This window comes from Littorina saxatilis, linkage group LG3 (genome assembly GCF_037325665.1).
Source record: "Littorina saxatilis isolate snail1 linkage group LG3, US_GU_Lsax_2.0, whole genome shotgun sequence".
NCBI lineage: Eukaryota > Metazoa > Mollusca > Gastropoda > Littorinimorpha > Littorinidae > Littorina > Littorina saxatilis.
This window is the reverse complement of record NC_090247.1, coordinates 14,739,572-14,764,522: the sequence shown is the minus strand read 5'-3', so window position 1 is coordinate 14,764,522 and position 24,951 is coordinate 14,739,572. Positions and strand designations below refer to the sequence as shown.

The 24,951-nt window shown below is 45.7% G+C and overlaps 1 protein-coding gene across 1 annotated transcript in view; it reads left to right on the top strand.

Annotated features, from left to right (window-relative positions):
• The window catches only part of LOC138961713 (intermembrane lipid transfer protein VPS13D-like), a 119,349-nt gene that overhangs the window by 51,773 nt on the left and 42,625 nt on the right, over window positions 1–24,951 (top strand). The window contains exons 39-56 of the mRNA XM_070333383.1: window positions 629–854; window positions 1,694–1,918; window positions 3,144–3,277; window positions 3,488–3,586; window positions 5,476–5,724; window positions 6,834–7,080; window positions 8,202–8,431; window positions 15,932–16,013; window positions 16,391–16,508; window positions 17,881–17,942; window positions 19,366–19,462; window positions 19,821–19,949; window positions 21,138–21,273; window positions 21,571–21,696; window positions 22,022–22,166; window positions 22,790–22,994; window positions 23,598–23,799; window positions 24,570–24,749. Coding sequence (XP_070189484.1) covers window positions 629–854; window positions 1,694–1,918; window positions 3,144–3,277; window positions 3,488–3,586; window positions 5,476–5,724; window positions 6,834–7,080; window positions 8,202–8,431; window positions 15,932–16,013; window positions 16,391–16,508; window positions 17,881–17,942; window positions 19,366–19,462; window positions 19,821–19,949; window positions 21,138–21,273; window positions 21,571–21,696; window positions 22,022–22,166; window positions 22,790–22,994; window positions 23,598–23,799; window positions 24,570–24,749 — 2,892 coding nt within the window. The remainder of the gene's footprint in view (window positions 1–628; window positions 855–1,693; window positions 1,919–3,143; window positions 3,278–3,487; window positions 3,587–5,475; window positions 5,725–6,833; window positions 7,081–8,201; window positions 8,432–15,931; window positions 16,014–16,390; window positions 16,509–17,880; window positions 17,943–19,365; window positions 19,463–19,820; window positions 19,950–21,137; window positions 21,274–21,570; window positions 21,697–22,021; window positions 22,167–22,789; window positions 22,995–23,597; window positions 23,800–24,569; window positions 24,750–24,951) is intronic.

The window sequence follows — 24,951 nt, the reverse complement described above, 5'->3', positions numbered from 1 at the left end:
GTATATGTTGTTTATGAGTTGTACAGCATCAGTTCTGTGCATGGAATAAGAGTTCAGTGCATTGGTTGGGTTTTTATGAGTCTGACAGTTAGGATCTCATGTATTTTTCTTATCAGAACTGAACCGGTAACTGAAAATGCTAAATTAAAATAATATATTGCTTAGAAATGCTTTTCGATGCACAGAATTATTAAACACACACATATTGCTGCAAAGAAGAAAAATTGGATCAAAACATGCACTGGTTCACAAACTGCAACATTTTAAAAAAAGCACATTTTATAACGTTTTTCTCACATTTTGGTGAATAAAACCCCCAAAAATTGCTTTTCACTCAAAATTTAAAATGGTTTCCCTTAATTAGGTTATTCTGCTTGCAAAAATCAAACAAGCAGCAAACTGTTTCCAAAATAAAATAAAAAAGTGCCCGCCTACCCTGTCTCCCCTTAACAGATGTAAATTCTAGTTTAACAGCCCGGTCTCAATACTTTTCCTGCCTATGATTGGTTAGTCATTTCCAAAGATTTTGAATTCTATAAAGGAGAGATGCAACTTGAATAGTGAGAGAAGCATCATGCAATGAAAATTAAAGCTGCATCTTCAGTTGTGTGGATGTGATGTGTTGCAGACTGTGTTGAGCGGAGACGTGTGGAAGTCTGTCAGCCTAGTGACACAGCTGCACAATGTGACAGTGGAGCTTCTGACCTCACACGCCACGCCCACCCAGTCCCAGCAGTCTCTGGCTCGTCTCGACTTTATCCGATCGCGCCTGTCCTTCGAGAGCTACTCGGACCAGTCTAAGGACATTGACCTTGTGTCGCATGAAATTGTAGTGTCCGATACTCGCTTCAAAGGTAGGCATTGCTGGTTGATGTTTTTGTTTGTTTGTTTGTTTGTTTTGTTTTATTTTCTGTCGGAATGACTGGTGAGCAGATTTTGTACTCAAGTCAAGCTTGTCTATAATGACCACCCAAGGGACCAACCGAGGGACCAACCGAGGTGGTTATAGACAGGTCCAAGGGACCAACCGAGGGACCAACCGAGGTGGTTATAGACAGGTCCAAGGGACCAACCAAGGGACCAACCGAGGGACCAACTGAGGGACCAACCGAGGTGGTTGTTATAGACAGGTCCAAGGGACCAACCGAGGTCGTTGTTATAGACAGGTCGGTCACTATTGAAACGTGAATTATGTAGAGAGAACAAAACTCCTTTGGGGTGGTCATTGTGGACATGTGGTTGTTATCAAGAGGTGGTCCCCAGGCTAGGTTCAACTATGCTGGTCATTTTTAGCCTGCAGAATCACATTCCACACTTCATGAGCTTAAAATTATATGATCAAACCTTTCTTTCTTTCTTTATTTGGTGTTTAACGTCGTTTATGATCAAACCTGTCTATTACGATCAACAAAGGGATTGACTAAAAGAGATTGTTTTATACAATTGGTTACTGTAGAAAGATTAATTATATGAGGAAAAATACTCTTGGGAGGGTGGGGGGGGGGGGGTCCTTGTGGGCAGGTGATCATTATCGAGAGTTGGTTGTTAGGGCAGGTTTTAACTATGACCATAAGCTTAACATTTTATTAACCAATTTCCATTGATCACTGTTTGTTCTGCTGACGCACCAATTAGTATTAAAGTAGTCCTCCAGTGCTTGTTTGGTGTGTAACAATGTAGGGACTTGTTTCAGAAGAGCCAGTGAATGCGAGGCCCAACGTGTTCACCAGCATCCTACAGCCGCAGACAGGGTCCGGCAGCCAGCAAGGCCTGCAGATGGAGATGCACTTCCGCTCGTCTCCCGACAGCACTGAGTTCACCGTGCTCCTCAACAACATGCGGGTCATGTGCATCTTCGACTGGCTCATCTCCGTGCAGGAGTTCCTCATGACCGAGCCGCCAAACCCTTTCCTTGACAGTCAGTTGAGCTTCTTTGTTTGTTTGTTTGTTTGTTTGTTTATGGTTTTAGGATCTTTGTCTTTCATGCTACTGTTCCTCTTTGGGGTTTATTGCTTTGTTTGGTTGTTTATTTGTTAGTGTGCTCTTTGTGAATCAAACTACTTAGTGAACAGAAAACAAAACTTTCATTTAGCAGCTGAAGCTTGATCGATCAGCATAAATTGTGTTGCATATAATCTGTGTGTGTGTGTGTGTGTGTGTGTGTGTGTGTGTGTGTGTGTGTGCATGCATGCATGCATGTGAGTGACATTGACATCTTACTTTGAAGGCTAGGGATGGAATTTAATATAGGTGTGCTGCTTTTTGACTCACATGCGAAGCAAAAGTGAGTCTATGTACTCACCCGAGTCGTCCGTCCGTCCGTCCCCCCCGTCCGTCCGTCCGGAAAACTTTAACGTTGGATATTTCTTGGACACTATTCAGTCTATCAGTACCAAATTTGGCAAGATGGTGTATGATGACAAGGCCCCCAAAAACATACATAGCATCTTGACCTTGCTTCAAGGTCAAGGTCGCAGGGGCCATAAATGTTGTCTAAAAAACAGCTATTTTTCCCATTTTTCCCATTTTCTCTGAAGTTTTTGAGATTGAATACCTCACCTATATATGATATATAGGGCAAAGTAAGCCCCATCTTTTGATACCAGTTTGGTTTACCTTGCTTCAAGGTCAAGGTCACAGGAGCTCTTCAAAGTTGGATTGTATACATATTTTGAAGTGACCTTGACCCTGAACTATGGAAGATAACTGTTTCAAACTTAAAAATTATGTGGGGCACATGTTATGCTTTCATCATGAGACACATTTGGTCACATATGATCAAGGTCAAGGTCACTTTGACCCTTATGAAATGTGACCAAAATAAGGTAGTGAACCACTAAAAGTGACCATATCTCATGGTAGAAAGAGCCAATAAGCACCATTGTACTTCCTATGTCTTGAATTAACAGCTTTGTGTTGCATGACCTTGGATGACCTTGACCTTGGGTCAAGGTCACATGTATTTTGGTAGGAAAAATGTGTAAAGCAGTTCTTAGTGTATGATGTCATTGCTAGGTTTAGCTGAAGGTCAAGGTCATGTAAAGGTCAAGGTCAAGCATGTGAGTCGTATGGGCTTTGCCCTTCTTGTTTAGTTTCAATCTTATGCTTTCTTTTACTTTACAAGTAATGTGTTGTATGTACAGGCGAAGTTCCCCTGACAGAACAACTGCAGAGACAGATTTCAACTCCAGCCTCCAAAGCTCCCGGCAGTCGCACTCAGAGTCCTCTCACGGTGTCCAGGGGCATCATCACAAAACGCGGACCTCTGGCAGAAGAGGTATGCTCTGGTTTTCTGTTGGGATGGATAAAGTAGTTAGTGCTGAATAACAGTACAAGCAGATGTTGACACATGTTAACGCTTGTATGAAATTCATGAATTGTTTTGCTGCTCAGATTAGTTCTTACTTTATCTGTAAGAAGAAGGTATAACAGTGGATAATGTTTATTCAGTTGGGAGGAGTGTTTAACTTGTGTGTGTTGTCCCCAGGTGAAGGTTCCGTTTGAACTGCGGCTGAACATGTCAAACACACAGTTTGTTTTGGTGGAGAACTCAACATCTCTTGACACCAACGCTGTCATCCTCAAGGTAAGTGCCTGCAGTCACTCTTAGTGAGTGGTCTGTCACAGCTTTCTTAGTTTAAAGCCAATCTTAGAGGTTTGTTTTGTTGTAGTACAACGTAGACTACTGTTGAGTTTATTAAGTTATCCCACAAGTGCATATGGGTCATTCTTGGAGTCATGGTCCAAAAGCACGACATGGATCTTTAAGAATAAAGTTCAAAGAAGATCGTTGAAAACTGGCTATATGTAACAGACTAGGGTGTGAAGCAATAAATTAAATAAAGAATTAAAAGAAACTTTCCAGTTTTCCAAGTATGGGGGTTGACATTTGACATTGGGGGGAAATTAAGGCATTGACTTAGAAAGACATGACAGTAAAACTGCAGGTCACGCACTCCAAAACCAACAATTTATGTGAAATTATTTGCCAGTCACTAGCGAGCTGCCTGTCTCCACCGGTGCGTCCTCAACCTCCACATGTGGACAGACACACCCCTCACCAGTGAATCAGACATGGGATTCTTCCGTAAAATTACGGAATTCCGTAAATTTTTAGGCTCCAGGGATCATTCTTGAGATTCGTGCAAATCCGCTGAGAAAATTTTGGGGTATATGTAGGTATAGACCCAAGTTTTTCGGCCGGTCCGCTGATCGCGACGCTCCATTCCATACTATTCTTGAACGGTTGGTTCATAAAACGGTCAGACTGTTGCTGGTCGATCCGTATGGGAACGCGCTCTGTGTCTTTGTCTCCCACAGTCACCGTTTCAACGTAGCTATCGGGGATTCAGTATAAGCATACCGTATGAGAATGATTCGGCGCCATTTTTACATCGCTTTGAGCCACTTGCCAAAATGATGAGGAAGCTAAAGCGAGACGAAACCGTTCTATCCCGGGAAATTGACCAGCAGAAGTACAAGAAAAATCTCTGGAGATTCGACTGGCTCGATGAAGTTGTATCATTGAGCTGGAAATACGAGAAAGGCCAGAAGACACAAGACGTGAAACTGAAAGTTGGCGATGCTTTTGCTAAAATCAACTTGCCGGGAAAAGCTCAGTGCACTTTGTGCAACGATGTTAATGTTATCAACTACGGTTCCAATGGAAAGACTGCCCTCAAAAGCCACTTGAAAAGCAACAAGCACCTGACTATCCTGAAAACCCAGTCGTGTAATCAGTCACTGGGGTCGTTTGGCACCGACAAGGTAAGAACATTGAAACCACACCGTCACACGCCACCACCCCCCCCCCATCCCCGCCTCTCTCTCTCTCTCTCTCTCTCTCTCTCTCTCTCTCTCTCTCTCTCTCTCTCCCTCTCTTTCTCCTCCTTATTTTGAGTCTTAGGTAAAATTAATTTGAGAAACATGGGAAGGAAGAGAAAGGGGGGGGGGGGCTATGATTAAGCTGAAATATGCATTTCAGGGCCATTTTTGTGTGTCTAAAACACTAAAAACCTTCAGCTTCTGGGGGCTTCGCCCCCAGACCCCGACCAGGGGCGTTGCCCCTGGACCCTACTGGGGGCCTTCTGCGGCCCCCAGACCCCCACCTTTTTTTTTCCTTAATTATCACTTTTTCGGAATCCCATGTCTGGTGAATGACCTATAATGTCACATCAAAAAAATTTCCTCAATAAAAGCAAGAGGATTCATTCTTTCACAACCCATACAAACTCAACAGAGTTATTTTTCCGAACATCGTCTATTTCCCAGCAATGGTTTGGACGATTGCAGTATTGATGCACAAACACATAATGGTGCGGGGACCTGGTAGCTCAGTGGGTAGAGCACTGGTCTTGTGATCCTCCGGTCACAGGTTCGAACCCAACAGAGTTATTTCTGAACGTCGTCTATTTCCCAGCAAGGGGATTACAAAGTAATGAAAATGAAATTAAATGAAGAAAATGGTGTCAACAGAGCACAGCAGTGTTGATGTACAAGCCCCAGGCGTCAGACAAGGTGTTGCGCTGCAGCCTGGGGTCCCTGGAGGTCTTCTCCTGCTGTCTGATGGCGGAGGAAGACACCGCCCTCTCCATCATCGACCCCATGACCATCAGCATCGACCTCAATGCCAACCCGCTCCCGGAGCCCCGGCCCACCACCGCCTCCGCTGCCATAGGGCTTTTGGCCGTCCCCGAGACCCAGCTCAGGCAGTTATTGCTAGAGGTATGACTGTGGGATGCAGATGCAGTGATAAAGTTACCCCCCCTCCTCCCCCCTCCCCCCTCTTTTAAGACCTAAAAAAATGTGAGAAAATCATGTCTTTAAAGGGAGGGAGTCTTAAAATGGGGGTAAATTAACAGAGGTTATGAACAGAAACTGTGAAAAAGTAAGGCCTTAAAAAAGAGGAAGTTTTAAACTGGGTGGTGGAGGGGGGGATTACACGGGGGGTTCCACTGTACATGACATGGGTGCATGTTACTGAGCTTAAAGCCAAAATGAGGGCAATTGTATAGGTATAGCACCTGTGGAAAAAAAGAAATCTAAACCAAGGAATACAGTGGTACCTCTGAGAAAACACACCCTTGGGACCAGCCAAACATGTCCCTACATTGCAGATGTATGTTTATTGCAGGTGTACTTTCATCAAGTTTTTAGACCAAGGGACAGTAGATGTCCTTTATTTGGAGGTGTCCTTATTGGAGGGGTCTCACAGTGCAGGTATTACCATAGGTACAATCATCCCATGGTATTGGTGTCTTTGGAAAATGTTGAGGCAGAGTGTTCATTCATGCACCCATGGCAGGATGTGATTAGAAGAGGTGAATGAATGAGGATAAGGGAAGGTAAAAGGATACAGGAGCTTAGTATTAGACGTTGAGTGTGTTTTGTAATTTATATTCCATCAAACCGCAACACGGTGGCCTTGTGGTAAGGCGTCCGCCCAGTGAGCGGGAGGTCGTGGGTTCGAACCCCGGCCGGGTCAAACCTAAGACTTTAAAATTGGTAATCTAGTGGCTGCTCCGCCTGGCCTCTGGCATTATGGGGTTAGTGCTAGGACTGGTTGGTCCGGTGTCAGAATAATGTGACTGGGTGAGACATGAAGCCTGTGCTGCGACTTCTGTCTTGTGTGTGGCGCACGTTAAATGTCAAAGCAGCACCGCCCTGATATGGCCCTTCGTTGTCGGCTGGGCGTTAAGCAAACAAAATTTTTAAAAATTAAAAATTCCATCAAATAACCTTTCTTGTGGTTTTATTCTTGATTTTGGAACGTTAGCAGTCTGTCCGTTCCACATTTCTTTCTCACAGCTGACATGCTTGTGTGGCATTTTCAGATTGGCTTCAACACGATGAATGTGCGAGTGTCGTACCATGACATGGTCATGTTTCTGGGCATCATCAACTCTCTGCCCGGCCAGGCCTGGCAAGCCAAGAATCGGTCTACTGCTACTTCGGCCTCTCCTGCTGCAACCACACCCACGGCTGCTGCCACAATTCCCTCAGCTCTGCTGCCAGCAGTGACTATACAGGGTGAAGATATGGATGGGAGCAGCACTGATGCTGAAGTACCACAGAAATCAGGTTGGTAGTTCTGTTCTTGTCTTTGTATAATTTTTTGTTCTTTTGTTAGCTAGGTTTTTGCTCCTCATTTTTTTCCGTTTTTTGTGTGTGTTTTTTAATCTGCAGTGTGTTGCAAGAAGATCTTGAAAATATTCTGTTATAAAAAAAACCACCATGTTCATGTAAGACAGCTAGATAATCTTACTCGTGTCCCAGGGCTGTAAAGAAGGTTTGTATGTTCCATTGAGCTTATGTACAGTCGTCTGTCGTGGAATTGTATGTTTCAGGACGTAGAAAACGTTCCTGGTGGGACAAATTGTATCTCAGTGCGCAGGTGAGATACAAACTCCTGCAACTGAGAATGAAGTGTGTGTAGTATGGTTACTGTGGCCTTCCTGTTGCATGGCGTGTGGCTTTAATATAACAGGCTGTTTGCTCCTTTGACATTGTTGGTCAGAGTGCTACTAGTGAAGGAAATCCACCATTTTATAGTCTTACCTCCAGTTTGTAAGCTTACTTTTTCTTTTTTTTCTTCTTTTGCCACTGCTTTTGAGTTTGTACTGTGACGTTTGTTGTACTCCTAAACAGTCGCATTTCATGTGCTGTATTACAGATAGGCAACATGTCTGTGAAAGCAATTTTGTCTTTCATATGTCATTCAGGATCTCTGTAATATCAATGTTGCCCTATGTGGTAAAAGCGTACGCATCAGCTGCTTCTTGACAGCATTTCAGCAGAAGTGGTAAAACCATAGGCACATGACAGTGGTTTGGCGTATAAGGCTTAGGAGACCCTTACCGCTATCCCCCACACCAAACTGGTGTCATGTGCCTGTTGGAGAAATTTTCAAAGAAAACGCCTTTCAGATGAGACCAGAAACGGGTTTTAGAGGAGACCACGAATGTCACAGTACAGTGGAAACCCCCCTTTTAAGACCGCCAAAAATCTGGAAAAAATCAGGTCTGAAAAACGAGGGAGTTTTAAATGGAGGTAAATTTACACGGGTTAAGAAAAGAAAATGGGGCAACAAAGGAGGTCTTAATTCAGGGTGGGTGGTCTTAAAAGGGGGGTTCCCCTGTACAGTAGCGCAAGCAAGCATGGAGTTGAGTGTGACCTTGACTGACTTCTTCCTCCCCACGCAGAGCCCCCCCTGGAACGCCTGCAGGAGATGGGCTTCAGCACCAAAGACTGCCAGCAAGCGCTGCAAGAGTGTGAGGATGACTTGAACCTGGCTGCCATCTGGCTCAGTGTGCACGCCACCCCTGTCGCTATTGACAACGTGCAGGGTAAAGGGGCTGGTGCTGCACAGAAGCCGGGCAGCCAGGGTCCCCCGTCTGGCGAAGGAGACAGCTTTTCTGTCACTGCTGTAGAGGTGAGATAGCTCTTCTGTAACAGCAGTAATGGTGGATGGACGAATTCCGGAAATAACTGTTGGATTTGTATGGGTTGTGTAAGAAAGTCTGGCCTATTATGTCACTTGGGAAAGTTTGACTCCCTAAAAACAAGAGTATTCTCTCTTCCACAACCAATACAAACTTGACAGAGTTGTTTCTGAACATCGTCTATTATAGCTCTTCTCCCACAGCTGTGGAGGTGAAATAGCTTTTTTATAACTGCCGTAAGGGTGAATAATAGCTCTTCAGTCACCACTGTGGAGGTGAATCACAGTGGTTGTGAATGTGGACAGAATGTTCTGTAATAGTGTCTCTAGCCAAAAATGAGCCTTGTTTCTCAGAAATTAAAATAAAAGTGTTATTTTGATCAAGTCAAGCTGTGCCAAATAATGATTAAATTACATATTCTTACTCCGAGTCACATATTAGCATTGACGCAGTCGAGATGCTAGGTAGACTGAAAAAACGCTATCCCGTCTATAGTATAAGGGAAGCAACCCAAGCAAAAAAGTAGCAAGCTTGCTACCCTGGGTTGCCTCCCGTAGCGTGCATCACGCCACAGATCTCGTACCCAATACGAGACACCCTCATTCGACATCTTTCAGCCAGAGAGACAGGTCGTGCTTGATTTCGCTCCTAGGCTGTTGTTTGCTGTCTGCTTGACACCCACCAGCCTCGGCTCCCCGTCTGCTCATAGCTGTTTCTAGCGGTGAGATTGTTCCATTTTGTTGTTGTTTGCTTTGCCATTCTGCTGAGAATTTTCTCGTCCGCGGACTTGTGAATTTTGCTCGGTAGTTTGTTGCTGTGGCCGCCATTTTGGTCGCCATTTTTCGCTTACACGTGGTGTTTTTTGCTGGTTAGTTTGGGTCCGTGCTCGGACTTTTAGCGTCGACCAGTAGCACTATTACCTGCTTGTAACTTGTACTTTGTGCTAGTTTATTCTGCTGAAGTTTTAACGTCCTAGAGACTTGTGTATTTTCAGTAGTTTGTTTTCTCGCGTGACAGCATGTCTGATAGTGAGAAAAAGCGAGCGGCTAAGGCCAAGAGTAAGGGCAAAGGCCCTGGCAAACCTAAGTCCTCGGCTTCTACTTCTTCGGCTAGGAACCCCACGGTTCACGTTTCTGACCCGAAGACTAACTTCGTTTTTTCGGTGCCCATTTCGGCGCCGGAGGAAACTTCGTCTGGCTCGCGGGCGGCGGGCATTACCGCTACCACGTCCGTTTCGAACCCGGCGCCTGTGCCGGAGGCTGGCACTCTTGTGGCTAGCCTTTTGTCCTCTTTGCTTCCAGAAATTGAGATGGCGCGGACGGACCCTGTTTCCAGCTCTGCCTCCCTCCCGGGGGTGTGCGACCCTCGGTCGTTGGCTTCCTGTGTTCCTGTTGTTTCCGGATCACCTGTCCAGCCTGCTGGCTTCGGCGTTGGTGCTGGAGGCGGTGAACAGGGAGGCGTTTCTCTTCTCGGCCGGCGCTCGGTGGCTACCGCTTGCGGGAGTGCACCTGAGCAGGTCCCTTTTGGGATACGGTCGTCACAAGGTATGTGCTCGCAGCAGCCGTCCGCGGCAGCTGCACTTCCGGCTCCGGCCGGAAGTAGTGGTTCACTGGACAGCGGACAGACCATGGTCCCTGCCGGTTTGAGCTACGAATTACGTAAGCAGCCGTCCGCGGCAGCTTCCCTTCCGGCTCCGGCCGGAAGTAGTGGTTCACTGGACAGCGGACAGACCATGGTCCCTGCCGGTTTGAGCTACGAATTACGTAAGCAGCCGTCCGCGGCAGCTTCCCTTCCGGCTCCGGCCGGAAGTAGTGGTTCACTGGACAGCGGACAGACCATGGTCCCTGCCGGTTTGAGCTACGAATTACGTAAACAGCCGTCCGCGGCAGCTTCGCTTCCGGCTCCGGCCGGAAGTGTTGGTTCACTGGTTTGCGGACAGCCCATGGTCCCTTCCGGTTCGAGCCTTGCCCTGCTACAGCAGCCGTTTCCGGCAGCTGCTCTTCCTGCCTGGGCAGGAAATGTAGGTCAAACGGGTCGTGCACAGTCATCTGTCACTTCCGGTTCCGGCCTAGGGCTTCCGGGTTGTGGCTTGCAGACTCCTCAGCACCAGCTATGGCATAGTTCTGCTGTTGCGTCTGCACTCCCTGCTCCTCCCGGCTTTTCCGGTTCGGTTCCCGCTGCTTCCGTTGTGTCGCCGGTGAATTTCGAATACGGTGGTTCTCCTGGGCATACAGGCTTTTTGCCTCTGTTGGGACAGCAGCAGCCACCCACTTCGGTGGTGGCCGCTAGCTCCTCTCTTCAGCTGCCTTCGGTCGTTGGTGACTCTCATCTTCCTCTTAGTCAGGGGTGCGAGTTTCATCGATGGCCAACAGGATGGGCGTTCGGCTTACGGCCTTCCCTCGCAGCGTCATTTGTCGGGTTCTTTTGGCTATGAGCCGTCCCCTTCAGGTGGCGTTTCGGACTTCGGGTCCGTGTACGAGGAGCAGCTGCCTTCGGCGGCTCTGGCCAGCTTCCGAATTTACGTCAGCAGTCGTTCGCGGCAGCCGCTTCCAGCTCCGGCCGGAAGTAGAGGTTCACTTGCTAGTGCACAGACTACTGTCACGTCTGGCTCGAGCCTTGTCCTATGACAGCGGTCGCCCGCGACAGCTGTTCTTCCGGTTCCGACCGGAAGTGTAGGTTCACTGGTTAGTGCACAGGCTACTGTCACGTCCGGTTCGAGCCTTGCCTTACGTCGGCAGTCGTACGCGACAGCGGCACTCCCGGTTCACGGAAGTAGTGCCTCGTTGGAAGGTGGACAAATAATGATCCCATCCGGCTTGAGCTGCGCTATACGTAAGCAGTCGTCCGCGACAGCTTCTCTTCCGGCTCCGGCTGGAAATGTTAGTTCATCGGGGTGTGGGCAGCCCATGGCCCTTTCCGGTTTGAGCTTTGCCCTTTGCACGGCAGCCATTTCCGGCAGCTTCGCTTCCGGCCTTGGCAGGAGGGTAGGTCAAGCGGGTAGTGCACAGGTTACTGTCACTTCCGGTTCTGGCCTACGGCCTACCTTTGGGTTCCGAGCTTCAGCTCGTAGGTGGCTCAGCACCAGCTTTGGCATAGCGCTGCTGTTGCTGCCGCACTTCCGGCTCCTCCCGGATTTTCCGGTTCAGTTCCCGCTGCTTCCGTTTGGTCGCCGGTGAATTTCGAACAAGGCTTGCCCTATGGGCATACAGGCTTCTTGCCTCTGTTGGGACAGCAGCATCCACACACTCCGGTGGTGGCCGCGAGCTCCTCTCTCCCACTTTCCTTGGTTTTGATTCCTCTCATCCTCCTCTCAGTTAGGGAATGAGCACAATCGATTGCCAACAGGAAGGACTTCGGTCGGCAAAGAGGAAGCAGCTACTTCTGGTTTGAAGAATCGCCCTTAGTAGCTTTTCGCCTTTTTGCCTTTTCGCCGAGCCCCCCTCTTCGACAGGGGGTGGCCTCCGGCGTCGGTTTCGTTGCTGGTTCCTCAGGGTTCAGCTTCGGAGCTGGCATCGGAATGCCTTGCCGCTCCTGCGCAGGCTTCCTCCTTCGTGCCCTTAGCGGACCAGAGGAAGTTGCCTTGGCCAAGGTCGTCTCGTAGCTGCCTGTTGGCCTTTCCCCGTCCGCGTGCACCGTTTTTCGGTCACGCCGGAACTTCTTTCGCTTCTTACGAAGCCGTTGAGGAAGGATTCGGTTCTGCCGTTCTATGGGCAGAATCTCCTATTCTCTGAGGAAGGGGGCTGACAACTTTTGGAACTCAGTTCCATTTCCGAGACTCTCCTGCGGGCGCTTTCTCGCGCTCTGGCAGATTACTTGGCGCCCTTTCCCCTTAGTAAAGGGCAGGACGCGGAGGAAGTGTTTCACTCCTCTCCACACTTACAAGGGTGAACGAGGCACAGATGAGGCTGTCCTCTCTGCGCTATTTCCATGCGGTCTCGTGCGGAAGGGACTTGTTTCTTGCCCACTCCCGGTTTTCTGAGGAGTCGACAAGGAACATTCTCAGTTCGTCATCCTTGGTGGACGGTCTCTCTCCGGCAGCCTGGCCTCTCATGCCAGAAGCAGGGGATTGAGACCAACAGAGAACAGCGGTTCCCTTCTTTTGAGCTTCAATTTGAAAGCAGCAAAAGCAGGCCGCTCCTAAGCAGGCTATACCTAGCGGACTCAGCCTAAGCGGCCTACGTCCTCAGCTCAGGTGAGATTGTTTCTTTCACAGCCGTCATAGGACGCTGGGTTTTTGAAACAACAGCCAGCCTTAGGGCTTCGGGGTTTTAGCCTCGGCGGGAGCAACAGCCATTTCATCCGTTGGAGGTGGTGGTTGTTGTTTTCCTTGTGCTTGTGGCTTCGGGCTTCGACATTCTTTCTCTTTCCCAGCGTATGGGTGCTGAGAGGTCGATTTCCGTTTAAAGGGGGGTTTCTGCCTTTGGGCTTCCCCGTTTTCTCTTGCCACCAGCTTCTGGACTTGGTCCAGGTTTGTCTTTCGCCGAGTCTGACTTTGTCTTTCTCTAGCGATCAGACGCGTTCTGGTGTTTCGTCCAAACTTAAGGTTCACTTGAGTTGGCCTCGGAAGTAACATTCAGATTTTCCTGAGGGTGCATTGTCTGGGCAACGCATGTTTGAGAAGTCATTCTTGGCTTGTCACTTTTTCTCAGGTTTTTTGGCTACTCCTCCCCTTTGTGGGCAGAGGTCTAGCTAATGTTCCAGTTTTCTCGGTGCTGGCCTCTAGGCCAGCATCTTTTTCGGCGGCCGAAACTTTTGGTTTCTTACTGTGCCTGTGTACTTTGAGTACTTTGGCGCAATGGCCGGCCTACGGGCAGCAAGGCTCTCGGCCTTAGCCTGTGTTATAGTCTCCTGCCTGTCGTGTTGCGACTTTGGCAATTGGTTCTTGTGACTGCGGATTTCGTCTCTTCCTCTTCTCCATCATGCTTGCATGATGTGAGTTGGGACGATTTCTGCCGGGTTGGGCTTCCGGCCTGGTCACCCCTTCTTCACTTGCAACTATGACTATTACTGAGAACTCTGGTCTCGGGAGGCTGACGGCTGGTTCGCTTCACGGTTTTCCGTCTTTCTTACCAGCTTCGTCCTTTCTGTTTCGGGTTTTTTGATTCATTTTCAATTACCTACAAGCAGTCTGCTCTGAGATCACGCCGGCTTTCGTCATTTTGTTTCCGGTCTCCGGTCACATTAGGATTTGGCCACTGCGGGTCCGCATTTGCGGTGCTTAGGCACTACCTTAGGTCGCTTCGTCCCCTTTTTTACCCCTCTCTCTGCTTGCGCAGGGAGGGGCAAGGGACGACTGGTGACCGTCTCCCTTGAGTTTTGCTCATTGAGGTGGACCCTGGTACTGGATACTCAGGCGTCTCTCTCTTTCCGGTTTGGAGTTTGGTCACTCTTCCGGAGCTGACTGTTCTCTCAACGGCCTTTGGGCCTCACTCCATCCCAAAGTTTTCTTACTTTGGCATGTTTGCCTTATGGTCTCCGTGAGGGTCGGTCCTTTTCAGGGCTTAGCCGGCAACCTTACGCACGGATCTTTTCCAGGCCATTAGCATTTCCTTCCATTTAAGGGGGGGGGGGCAGCTTGTCCTTCCCTCTACTTGGTCGGGTTTATCCAAGACTGGGGTCCTTTTCCGGACTGTTTTACGGTTCAGAAAATTGGAAGAAGTGCTGGGCACAGCTTACTGGCTCTCTGAGGTTGTCTTTCGCATTCTTGCCTGAGAGACATCTCGGCTGTCAATCAGGGTGGTTCTCGGTCCGATTCTGTCCTTTGGCAGTGGGCCAGTTCCTGGCAAGGGTTTAGAGTGAGTCAGTGGTTGCTTTCTCACGGGATCCTTTCCTGACTTTTGGCAGTGGGCCAGTTTCTCGGCAAGGGATTTTCTTGCCTTCCGCCTTGTCATAGCTTATGCTATCTTTCCCTCGGCTCGGCCTGAGCTCTTTTCCAGGGCCTTGGCCTTTTTTTTTTTGTTTTTTTTTTTTTTTTTTTTTTTTTTTTTTTTTTTTTTTTTTTTTGCCTATGGGGTTTGGATGATGTCCTGCGCACAGCTTCTGGCGCTAGGATTTTGTCTTATCAGGTTCTGCAGACATTGCTGCCCTCTGTCAGGATGGGTCTCGGCCTGTTCCTTCCTTGGCGGCAGCTGGCTTTTGTCTCTCCAGAACTTTAGAGTGAGTTTGAACTTTTTGATCTTACCCACCACCTTGTTGGAGTTATCTGCTAATATGTGACTCGGAGTAAGAATATGTAATTTAATCGAAAATTTTTAATTAAATTTTCATTTGATTAATATACTTACCCGAGTCACATAGGTAATTCCCTCCCACCTTCCCCGCTTTTAGTTTCTTTGTATTCTAGAAGTCGAATGAGGGTGTCTCGTATTGGGTACGAGATCTGTGGCGTGATGCACGCTACGGGAGGCAACCCAGGGTAGCAAGCTTGCTACTTTTTTGCTTGGGTTGCTTCCCTTATACTATAGACGGGATAGCGTTTTTTCAGTCTACCTAGCATCTCGACTGCGTCAATGCTAATATGTGACTCGGGTAAGTATATTAATCAAATGAAAATTTAATTAAAAATTTTCGATTATGATAGTGTGGTCTTGCCCTCTTAACAGGCGAATAAAAAAAGAAGGAATGTTCTCTGTGGAGTTAATTAGTTCTAGATTTACCACTCGTTTCATGACATTTGTTCCTCCTGTTTTGTGTGTGAAATGAACACAATGTGAGCATGGAAGTGACAAGTTACGCTTTTATTGAAGTAGTCTTCTTGTTGCATGAATATGCTTGTTTTAATCTTCTGCATAGATTATGAATGTGACACTTGATCAGGAGTAACAAAGCCCTAGTTTTATCTTGTCTTTGTACACTGTGGTTCTGGGATTGTCTGACACACATTTTGGCATCTTTATGTTGAATTTACACTGGACACATGGTCATCGTGTTTGTGTCACACATGCTCAGAAGTAGGTAAACAGCAACAGTGACACATGAATGTCCATGTAATCAGTCATAAATGCACAGACAATTACATTTCCTTTCACTTTGAACAATAGATCATGGTTATTTGGGAACTGAGTTTCATGTAATTACTGTATTGTAGAGAGTTGTACATGTACGTCCTCTTACCTTTTTTCATGAAGTGTCTATGGTCAAGCTTCTTTCGTGTGTGTTTCAAATACAGTATTATTTGAATAAAGTGAGCTTTAGCTTGATTTATAAGAAAGAGCATCTTTAAAAACTGTGTGCTTAAAAGAACTCTTTTACCACATTTTAAAATTTAAGTTTGCATACGAAGGGAAAGGAACAAGCCAGTTTATTGGATAATTTAAAGCCGAACATCCGTCTCCAGGAGACCATGCCTTGTTATAATAGAAGCTCACAGAGCAAAATTTAGCGTTCCAGAAACTAGAGCTATAAAAAAAAAAAGTTTGTGAAATGCATCCAGAGAGAGGAGATATGAGTTGTGTTTTGTGGTGTCAAGTGTTGTGTGTGTCTGGTTACAGCTGAAGGCAACCAGCGTGTGCCTGTGTCTCATTGACGACTGTGGTGACGCTGACGTGCCTCTGGCAGAGATCTCATGCAGTGGTGAGAAAAATTACATATGTACTTTGTCAGTGGTAGTTGCTTGTTACAAGGGCAGGCAGATCGGGAATTACTTCTTTTGCCTTGTCTCTCATGTACTTGGTGAAGGGGGTCGTTGTGTGTGTGTGTGTGTGTTTGTGTGTGTGTGTTTGTGTGTGTGTATGTGTGTGTGTTTGTGTGTGTGTGTGTGTGTGTGTGTGTGTTTGTGTGTGTGTATGTGTGTGTTTGTGTGTGTGTGTGTGTGTGTGTGTGTGTGTGTGTGTGCACACATGCATGTGTGCAAGTATACATATGTGTGCATGCATGCATTTGCATGTGTAGTATGAGTCATTATGCATTTCCTCAAGCTCAGCATTGATATGTTGAATGTGTTTACACAGCAATCAGTGTGCACCAGACCCTGGAGCCAGGAGTTCACGGCAAGGCGTCTTTCCAGCTGGTCGGGGAGTACTACAACAGGAATCTCTCTGGTTGGGAACCCTTCCTAGAGCCTTGGAAGTAAGCTATTGTTCTCTGCATCTCGCTTTGCATTAAGATTATCTACAACAGGAACCTCTCTGATTGGGAACCTTTCCACGCGAGCCTTGGAAGTAAGCTATTGTTCTCTGCATCTCGCTTTGCATTAAGATTATCTACAACTAGGAAACGCTAGAACATCTTTTTTGGGACTGTATAAAAACACAGGCCTTTTGGAATGATTTCCTTCAGTGGATGCGAGACAATTTTGTACATTGTACTAATGTTAGACTGTATAAGCAACTTATTATCTGTGGCTACCAAACAAACTGTGTGACGGACAAAACCTTTGATTTGTTCCTTCTAATCGCAAAATACCACATTTATACATCTAAAATACGTACGACCGGCCCCCATTTTCAGGTTCTTGTTTTAACTCTAAAACAAAGATTTTTGGCAGAGAAGCACAATGCATTGGTTAACAATGAGTTAACTTCTTTCAACAGAAACTGGAGTCTGTACAGGCATGCGATGGAATGATTTTATGTTTTTTTATTTTTTATTTTTTATTTTTTTATTTTTTTTATTTTTTTTTTATTTATTTATTTATTTATTATTTTTTTTAGCCTGGTCACCGCTCGCTATCCTCTTCCTCTTCTTTCCCTGATCCTTATTCTCTTCTGTCACTCTTCTTTCTTCCTCTCTCTTTTCCCTCTATCCTTTTTGTAATGTCTGTTTATATGTGTGTGTGTAAGTGATATGGTTGAGATGGCCTCAATTAGATACTTGCTATTTTTGTTACCCTACGTAGACTGTTTTTGATCTGTCTTGTGTTATATTGTCTGGAAAAGAAAAAAGAATAAAAAATAAAAAAAAAAAAGATTATCTACAACAGGAACCTCTCTGATTGGGAACCTTTCCCCGCGAGCCTTGGAAGTAAGCTATTGTTCTCTGCATCTCGCTTTGCATTAAGATTATCTACAACATGAACCTCTCTGGTTGGGAACCCTTCCAAGTGTATGAGAGAGAGTGGCTTCCAATATGAGGCAAACGTAGAGAGTATATGGGAGGCATTGCCTCCAGGTTTTTGGGGAGTCTTTTCTCCAGCTTTGGAAATAAGAAATTGCTCAATGTTTCTGGTTTTACATTATTGTGTGATAAGATTTTGTGTGTGTACGGGAACATTTCCTGAAGCCTTGAATTGTTAGTAAGAATTGCGTTCTTTAGCTATTGGTTATGAATGTCAAACATAATAGGAAAACTAGAGACTACAGGTGAGAAGAACAAGAACAAGATAACAATAAAATTGTACTCACCAGAAACACCAACAATAAAAATACCAACATAACTTATTTCTGTACCTTAAGTACTATTAAATATTTGGTTATAATAACAAAGAAATATATTCCACCAGATGCTCAGCTGAGTGGAAGCAGTACAAAGAACAGGATCCCAAAATGGCAATGCAGATAGTAGGTGAGTGTGAATTGCAAGGCTTCTTTGAAGTTGTTCTTATATATACAATGATATCTGTGATGAAAAGACGTCCTTGGGATCAGCCAAAAGTGTCCCTACATTGCAGGTGGCCTGTCATGACAGGTATACTTTTTTCATTATATTTAGTCAAGTTTTGACTAAATATTTTAACATCGAGGGGGAATCGAAACGAGGGTCGTGGTGTATGTGCGTGTGTGTGTGCGTGCGTGTGTGCGTGTGTGTGTGTGTGTGTGTGTGTAGAGCGATTCAGACTAAACTACTGGACCGATCTTTATGAAATTTGACATGAGAGTTCCTGGGTATGAAATCCCCGAACGTTTTTTTCATTTTTTTGATAAATGTCTTTGATGACGTCATATCCGGCTTTTCGTGAAAGTTGAGGCGGCACTGTCACGCCCTCATTTTTCAACCAAATTGGTTGAAATTTTGGTCAAGTAATCTTCGACGAAGCCCGGGGTTCGGTATTGCATTTCAGCTTGGTGGCTTAAAAATTAATTAATGACTTTGGTCATTAAAAATCTGAAAATTGTAAAAAAAAATAAAAATTTATAAAACGATCCAAATTTACGTTTATCTTATTCTCCATCATTTGCTGATTCCAAAAACATATAAATATGTTATATTCGGATTAAAAACAAGCTCTGAAAAATAAATATATAAAAATTATTATCAAAATTAAATTGTCCAAATCAATTTAAAAACACTTTCATCTTATTCCTTGTCGGTTCCTGATTCCAAAAACATATAGATATGATATGTTTGGATTAAAAACACGCTCAGAAAGTTAAAACAAAGAGAGGTACAGAAAAGCGTGCTATCCTTCTTAGCGCAACTACTACCCCGCTCTTCTTGTCAATTTCACTGCCTTTGCCATGAGCGGTGGACTGACGATGCTACGAGTATACGGTCTTGCTGAAAAATTACATTGCGTTCACTTTCATTCTGTGAGTTCCACAGCTACTTGACTAAATATTGTATTTTCGCCTTACGCGACTTGTTTTTGTTTTTTTTCATTTTCATTACTTTATTGTCCCATTGCTGGGAAATTCGGGTCGCTTCCTCCCAGTGGAAAGCTAGCAGCAACGGAGTCGCGCTACCCAGGTGTCTGCGTGTTTAGGTGTATTCAGCCACCTGCACTCATGGCAGAATGACCAAGGTCTTTTACGTGCCATTGGTCAAGATAGTAGATAAAGGGATGTTTTTAACAGGTGTCCCCTAGTAGAAAGTGGCCACAAAGGGGCCTCACATTGCATTTACATGTACCTCTGTATTTTATTCACATCCACTTCTGAGAGTCAGTCAAAATCAAATTTTCCATGTGTTAGAAGCTTGACTTGTGTTTGAATGTGTGTTCCCCATTACTGCAGCTAACACTGTCTGTTATTTCTGTATTGTGTGACAGCTCATGACGTCTTGAATCTGAACCTGACCCGCACGCTGCTTGAACTGTACGACCAGACCAAAGGCAGCTGGACAGAGGACTACCTCACTCAGTACAGGTAGGTGTCAGTGCTCTCACTGTTAAATTCACACATTTGTTTAATTAATAACACAATTCACACATGCTTGATATAAAAACAGCAGAAAATTGACAATATATTGACTTTCAAGTTTCTTAAACACATGCACGCCTGCATGTATGCAGACATGCACTCGTACACACACACACACACACACACGCACACGCACACACACACACGCACACACACACACACACACACCACACACACACACACACCACACACACACACACTCTCTCATCATTTTCATACCAACACAATTGAGCACAGTAACTATTTCAATGCCATGGGCCTGGGATATTTGAACCATTTCAACTGAAGCCCTATGTTTGTGCAGAGAGGACCAGAAGAAGCAGAAGAGGGATGAAGGTGATCAGCAGCGCCGCTCTCGTTTCATCCCCTACGTCATCCGCAACGACACTGGCTCCCCTCTCTGGTTCATGACAGCCACCTCCACACCCACTAGGTAGGTGACTGAATAGATGATGTTTGGACATAACTGTCAAGAGACTTCATGGGTATGTATGTGCATTGGAGGAGGGGGAGGTTTGGCAAGCAACATGAATAGGTGAATTCCAGAAAGAAGTCTTTCGAGTTTGTATGGGTTGTGAAAGAGTGAATACTCTTGAGGCAAACTTTCCCACGTGACACTATAGGCCAGTCACTACAGCAAAGGGGGCGGGGATGTAGCTCAGTGGGTAGCGCGCTGGATTTGTATCCAGTTGGCCGCTGTCAGCGTGAGTTCGTCCCCACGTTCGGCGAGAGATTTATTTCTCAGTCAACTTTGTGTGCAGACTCTCCTCGGTGTCCGAACACCCCCCGTGTGTACACGCAAGCACAAGACCAAGTGCGCACGAAAAAGATCCTGTAATCCATGTCAGAGTTCGGTGGGTTATAGAAACACGAAAATACCCAGCATGCTTCCTCCGAAAGCGGCGTATGGCTGCCTAAATGGCGGGGTAAAAACGGTCATACACGTAAAAGCCGTGGGAGTTTCAGCCCATGAACGAGAAAAAAAAAGGAAAAAAAACTACAGCAAAGGGTGTGTCTCCACACACAAGGAGCTTGTGGCAGAGACACACCCCTTGCTTTCACAACCCATGCAAACCAGACAGAGTTATATCCGGAATTCATCTATTGATGTTGCTTGCTTCACCTCAACCCTACCCCTTTCACCATCTCCCTTTTACATACCCATGCAGTCTCCGGTCATACCTCCACCACACAAACCCTAGTGCAATTGACACTGCCTTTCTTTATGCTGTACGTCTTTCCCTGTTGTTGTGTCAAGCACTATTGTGTAGCTGGTTCAATGCTGGTATCTGTCGCCATTGAAAAAGGATCAGAGTTGCTGTTAGTTACTACATTTAGCTAAGTGTACTCAGTGAGGATAAGTTGTGAATAGATTTGCTAGAAAAGGAGTGTGACCATTGCATATGTCATTGTTGTATTTTTGTGGTAGAAGAAGGGAGGGAGGGAGGGGAGATCATGAATTTCAACCAAGCACAGAGTGATTTTGATAACGGTACATGGCTTTTAAATGTTTGATAATAATAATGAAAGCTTAAAAAGCTCAAAACATAGAATAGTTCTTTACACTCCATGACAGATGTTCGATGTGTGTTTACCTGTCCATGTTTTGCGCTGTCCTCAGTCTTCCAGGAGAGAAAAGGGCTTCCGGCCATCACTATGAGAACACGTCCTACATCAAAGGGTCTCGCTGGGAGAGGGTAGCACCCAGGGAGTCCAGACCCTTCCACTTTCATCGCAGGGAGAAACTTCGTCACAAGGTAACATTCAACATTTAGAGTACAAGTAGCACTGGTTTTGACTAAGTTAGCATGGAATTGGGAATAGAAATTTCGTCAATGTGCACATTAAACTTGTTAACTGTGTGCCTGTTAATGTAGAAACGTGGAGAAAGGAAGTGCAGCACATTTGAATACTGGCACATGCTTAGATAATTGGTTGCAATGACTGTAAATGAAGCCGAGAATCTGTGTTGGTCTTTGAAATATCCACTCATAGAACAACAGTGTAAGACACCTATGAACAACAAGCATGTATCAAGCAAGATGTGTTTTCAGAAAACCCATGACATGCACATCAACCAACTGGTGGTGATGGTGGATGGCTGGCAGAAACTGTCCCCGGTCTCTGTGGATAAGGTCGGCATTTACTTCAGACACGCTGAGCCCGACAGGAAAACTACAGTAAGTATTGTGTGTATTTATTATATTGTGTTGTGTTGCAGTTCTTTGTCAGTATGTTTGTGTGTGTGTGTGTGTGTGTGTGTGTGTGTGTCTCTGTCTGCCCAGTCTGTCTGTGCTTTTGTTTTCATTCTTTCTGTCTGCATCTTTTGTAGATGCTATTTCAGCAGTATATTCCGCTTCTGCCACTTTGGATGATGGTGTTTGTTTGTGTTACTGCGTTTAGACTTGTACTTCAGTTTGGCTTCTATGGGTCTGTTTCTGAACCAAAGGACCTTTGGTGGCAGATACATTCTGAGTATTATAAATGTCTGTTCTTCTCTTACAGGCAAGCAAGCATTCAGCGCGTATTGTGATGGATGTGCAACAGGAAGGCAGTGCTCGCAAGCTGATCATTGTTCGCTCAGCGCTCGTTCTGCTCAACAAACTGGACAGCCCTGTAGAACTCAAAATGGAGAACTCAGATGAGAAAGGTCAGAAATCTCTCAGATGTTGTGCTGTTCTGTGATGCTGTTGTTACTAGTTCAGTCACTGTGCATATATTTACTGTAGGAATGCCAGGCTTGCAGATTGTCCGCTGATTTGCGATTTACGGGTATTTCAACACTAGAGGTAAGATGTTTTAGTCAACTGTTATGCCTCAGAGATCAAATATCTTGCTCTTTTCACTTATCAGGATTGTTTTGTGGGGTTTGGCTATTTGTGTCAGAGGAAAGACTCTACTGAATAAAATGTATGCACAATCAGATCAGATACTACACCTTTCTTTCTCTGGATAGTTATAATTTTCTTGGGTAAGAATTAAGAGCTTGGCTCATACAAGAGTGTGTGTGACTATGCCGAAAGCATACCCGTTCCAGCAAACAGGCCCCAAGAGAAGCTAGAGATGTGAACCAAAGAAAGGTTAGTTGACAGTCTTGGTGGTTCAGGTAGTGTTTTCACACCCCACATGCACTAATGATAATTGTCTTGGATTGTTTCCATGCAAAAAAGTAAAACAACAATAAAAAGTGTACGTGGAAGCACCAGTTCATGAACTCAGAAGAAGAAGCATCGATGCAGTGTTCCTTACTTGTGTGTCTGTTCCTACCTCCAGGTAAACATGTGACCATCACCTTACCCATCAGCCAGCCCACCCCCATCCCCCTGACCTGCGTCCACTCTCGTCTGCTGGCTCGCCCCTCTGAGTGGCAGGTCCACTACTGCAACAAACCCATCCAGTGGCAGCACGTCAGCAGGCCCGGCGAGCACAGCGACGGCATCCGGTCGTGTAATGCTCTGGAGGGCGAAGGGGCGTACAGGTTAGTGGAACTGTGGGCGGTATCAGTGAGAAATAATAAAATCTGTTGACCAATGTCTCAAGAAACAAAAGCCAACAGATGCAAGTAAGCAAACAAACAAACAACATCCCAAAACAACACCTATACAAACAAACAAACAAACAGGACTTTCGTAATCATGATTTTAAGAATGTGAGTGATTAAATACAACTCCTGTCAATATTGTCACTGAGCGTTACAGGGAGATAGCTCAGTCGGTAGGGCCGCTGGCTTAAAACCAGTTGTGGCTATGGGTGTGGGTTTGACCCCCACGTTTGGCGAGGGATTAATTTCCCAGAGTCAACTTTGTGCAGACTCTCCTGGGTGTCCGAACACCCCCAAATGCACACACAAAAAATCCCAAGTTCACAGCGAAAGTATCACGGCTTAAAAACAATATATGAATACACTAATGAAGGAAAAAGAAAATAAATTGGGTTGCGCCGTACTGTATGGCAGCTCGCTTTCCCCAGTTACAAAGCAGCACGCATTTCCATGAGGGTAATTTTCACAGGAGGATATGATACCGATACCAATGTTTTGTCAAATGTGTTGTATTTAGAACTGGTTAACTGTGCTCTGCAGGTTCTGTGTGTCAGTGCTGAGAGAAGAGTACCCAGAAGACAAGCCGAGCGCCCTGGGGTTGGTGACACTGCCAGGCCACCAGGTGACGCTGTTGCCCCCCGTGACTGTCATAAACCTGCTGCCCCTAGAGCTGCACTACTACCTCAAGGGCACACAGGTGTCTGGTAACCTCAAGCCTGGCCACGAGGCTGCTCTTCATGGGGTAAGCTGGCTTGAGAATCTAAGTCCTCCTTTTGAAACTCTCTAGGGCTTTATGTTGGATATGAAAAATCGACACATTGAATTGATTTTGAAGCTGTAAGCAACACTCCTCATGTGTTAATCAACTTCCCTTATTCTCTTACTAAAAAGCGATGAAATCTTCCAAATTTGTGTAATGTAAGATTTTGCGAACCTTGTCTATTGAAATGGAAAACAACCCCCCGCGGGTTAGGGGGAGTCCCATATTGGTTGGGACGAGAAAGAATTTACCCGATGCTACCCAGCATGTCGTAAGAGGCGACTAACGGTTCTGTTTCTCCTTTTACCCTTGTTAAGTGTTTCTTGTATAGAATATAGTCAATGTTTGTAAAGATTTTAGTCAAGCAGTATGTAAGAAATGTTAAGTCCTTTGTACTGGAAACTTGCATTCTCCCAGTAAGGTCATATATTGTACTACGTTGCAAGCCCCTGGAGCAATTTTTTGATTAGTGCTTTTGTGAACAAGAAACAATTAACAAGTGGCTCTATCCCATCTCCCCCCTTTCCCCTATCCCATCTCCCCCCTTTCCCCGTCGCGATATAACCTTGAATGGTTGAAAACGACGTTAAACACCAAATAAAGAAAGAAAGAAAGAAATGGAAAACAATCTTTGACGCACCCAACAGTCCTGTAAAGGATCATAAGACACACATTTAATAGGAATTATTTAGAATATTCGATAAGACAAATAAAAACACACAGGAGTGTTTGAAGACTGCTGATGCTTTCAGATTGACCTGAGCACCAACTTGGAGCTGGGCATTCACCTGGAGAACTTCTCCCACTGCCGCGAGCTGGTGGTGCCCCCCAAGACCAACCGCTACAAGGTCAAGCTGCGGGTCTACGACTCCAAGAACAGGCTGCTGGAGCTCATCGTGCGCATCTGTACGCACAGGGGTGGGGCTCTCAGGGTGAGTGGCGGGGGCTCATTCACTGCAAAGGTGGTCGTCGGTTGCTGCTAGTGTACTTGAAGAAACTTGAAAAACCCACTGGTCGAGGTGCTGTGTTCTAAGAATGGCAGACACACACACTCACACATGCATGCACACACACACGCACAAACAAACAAACAAACTATGAGTAGGCTAAGTTCATCAGTTGCATCAACAAGGG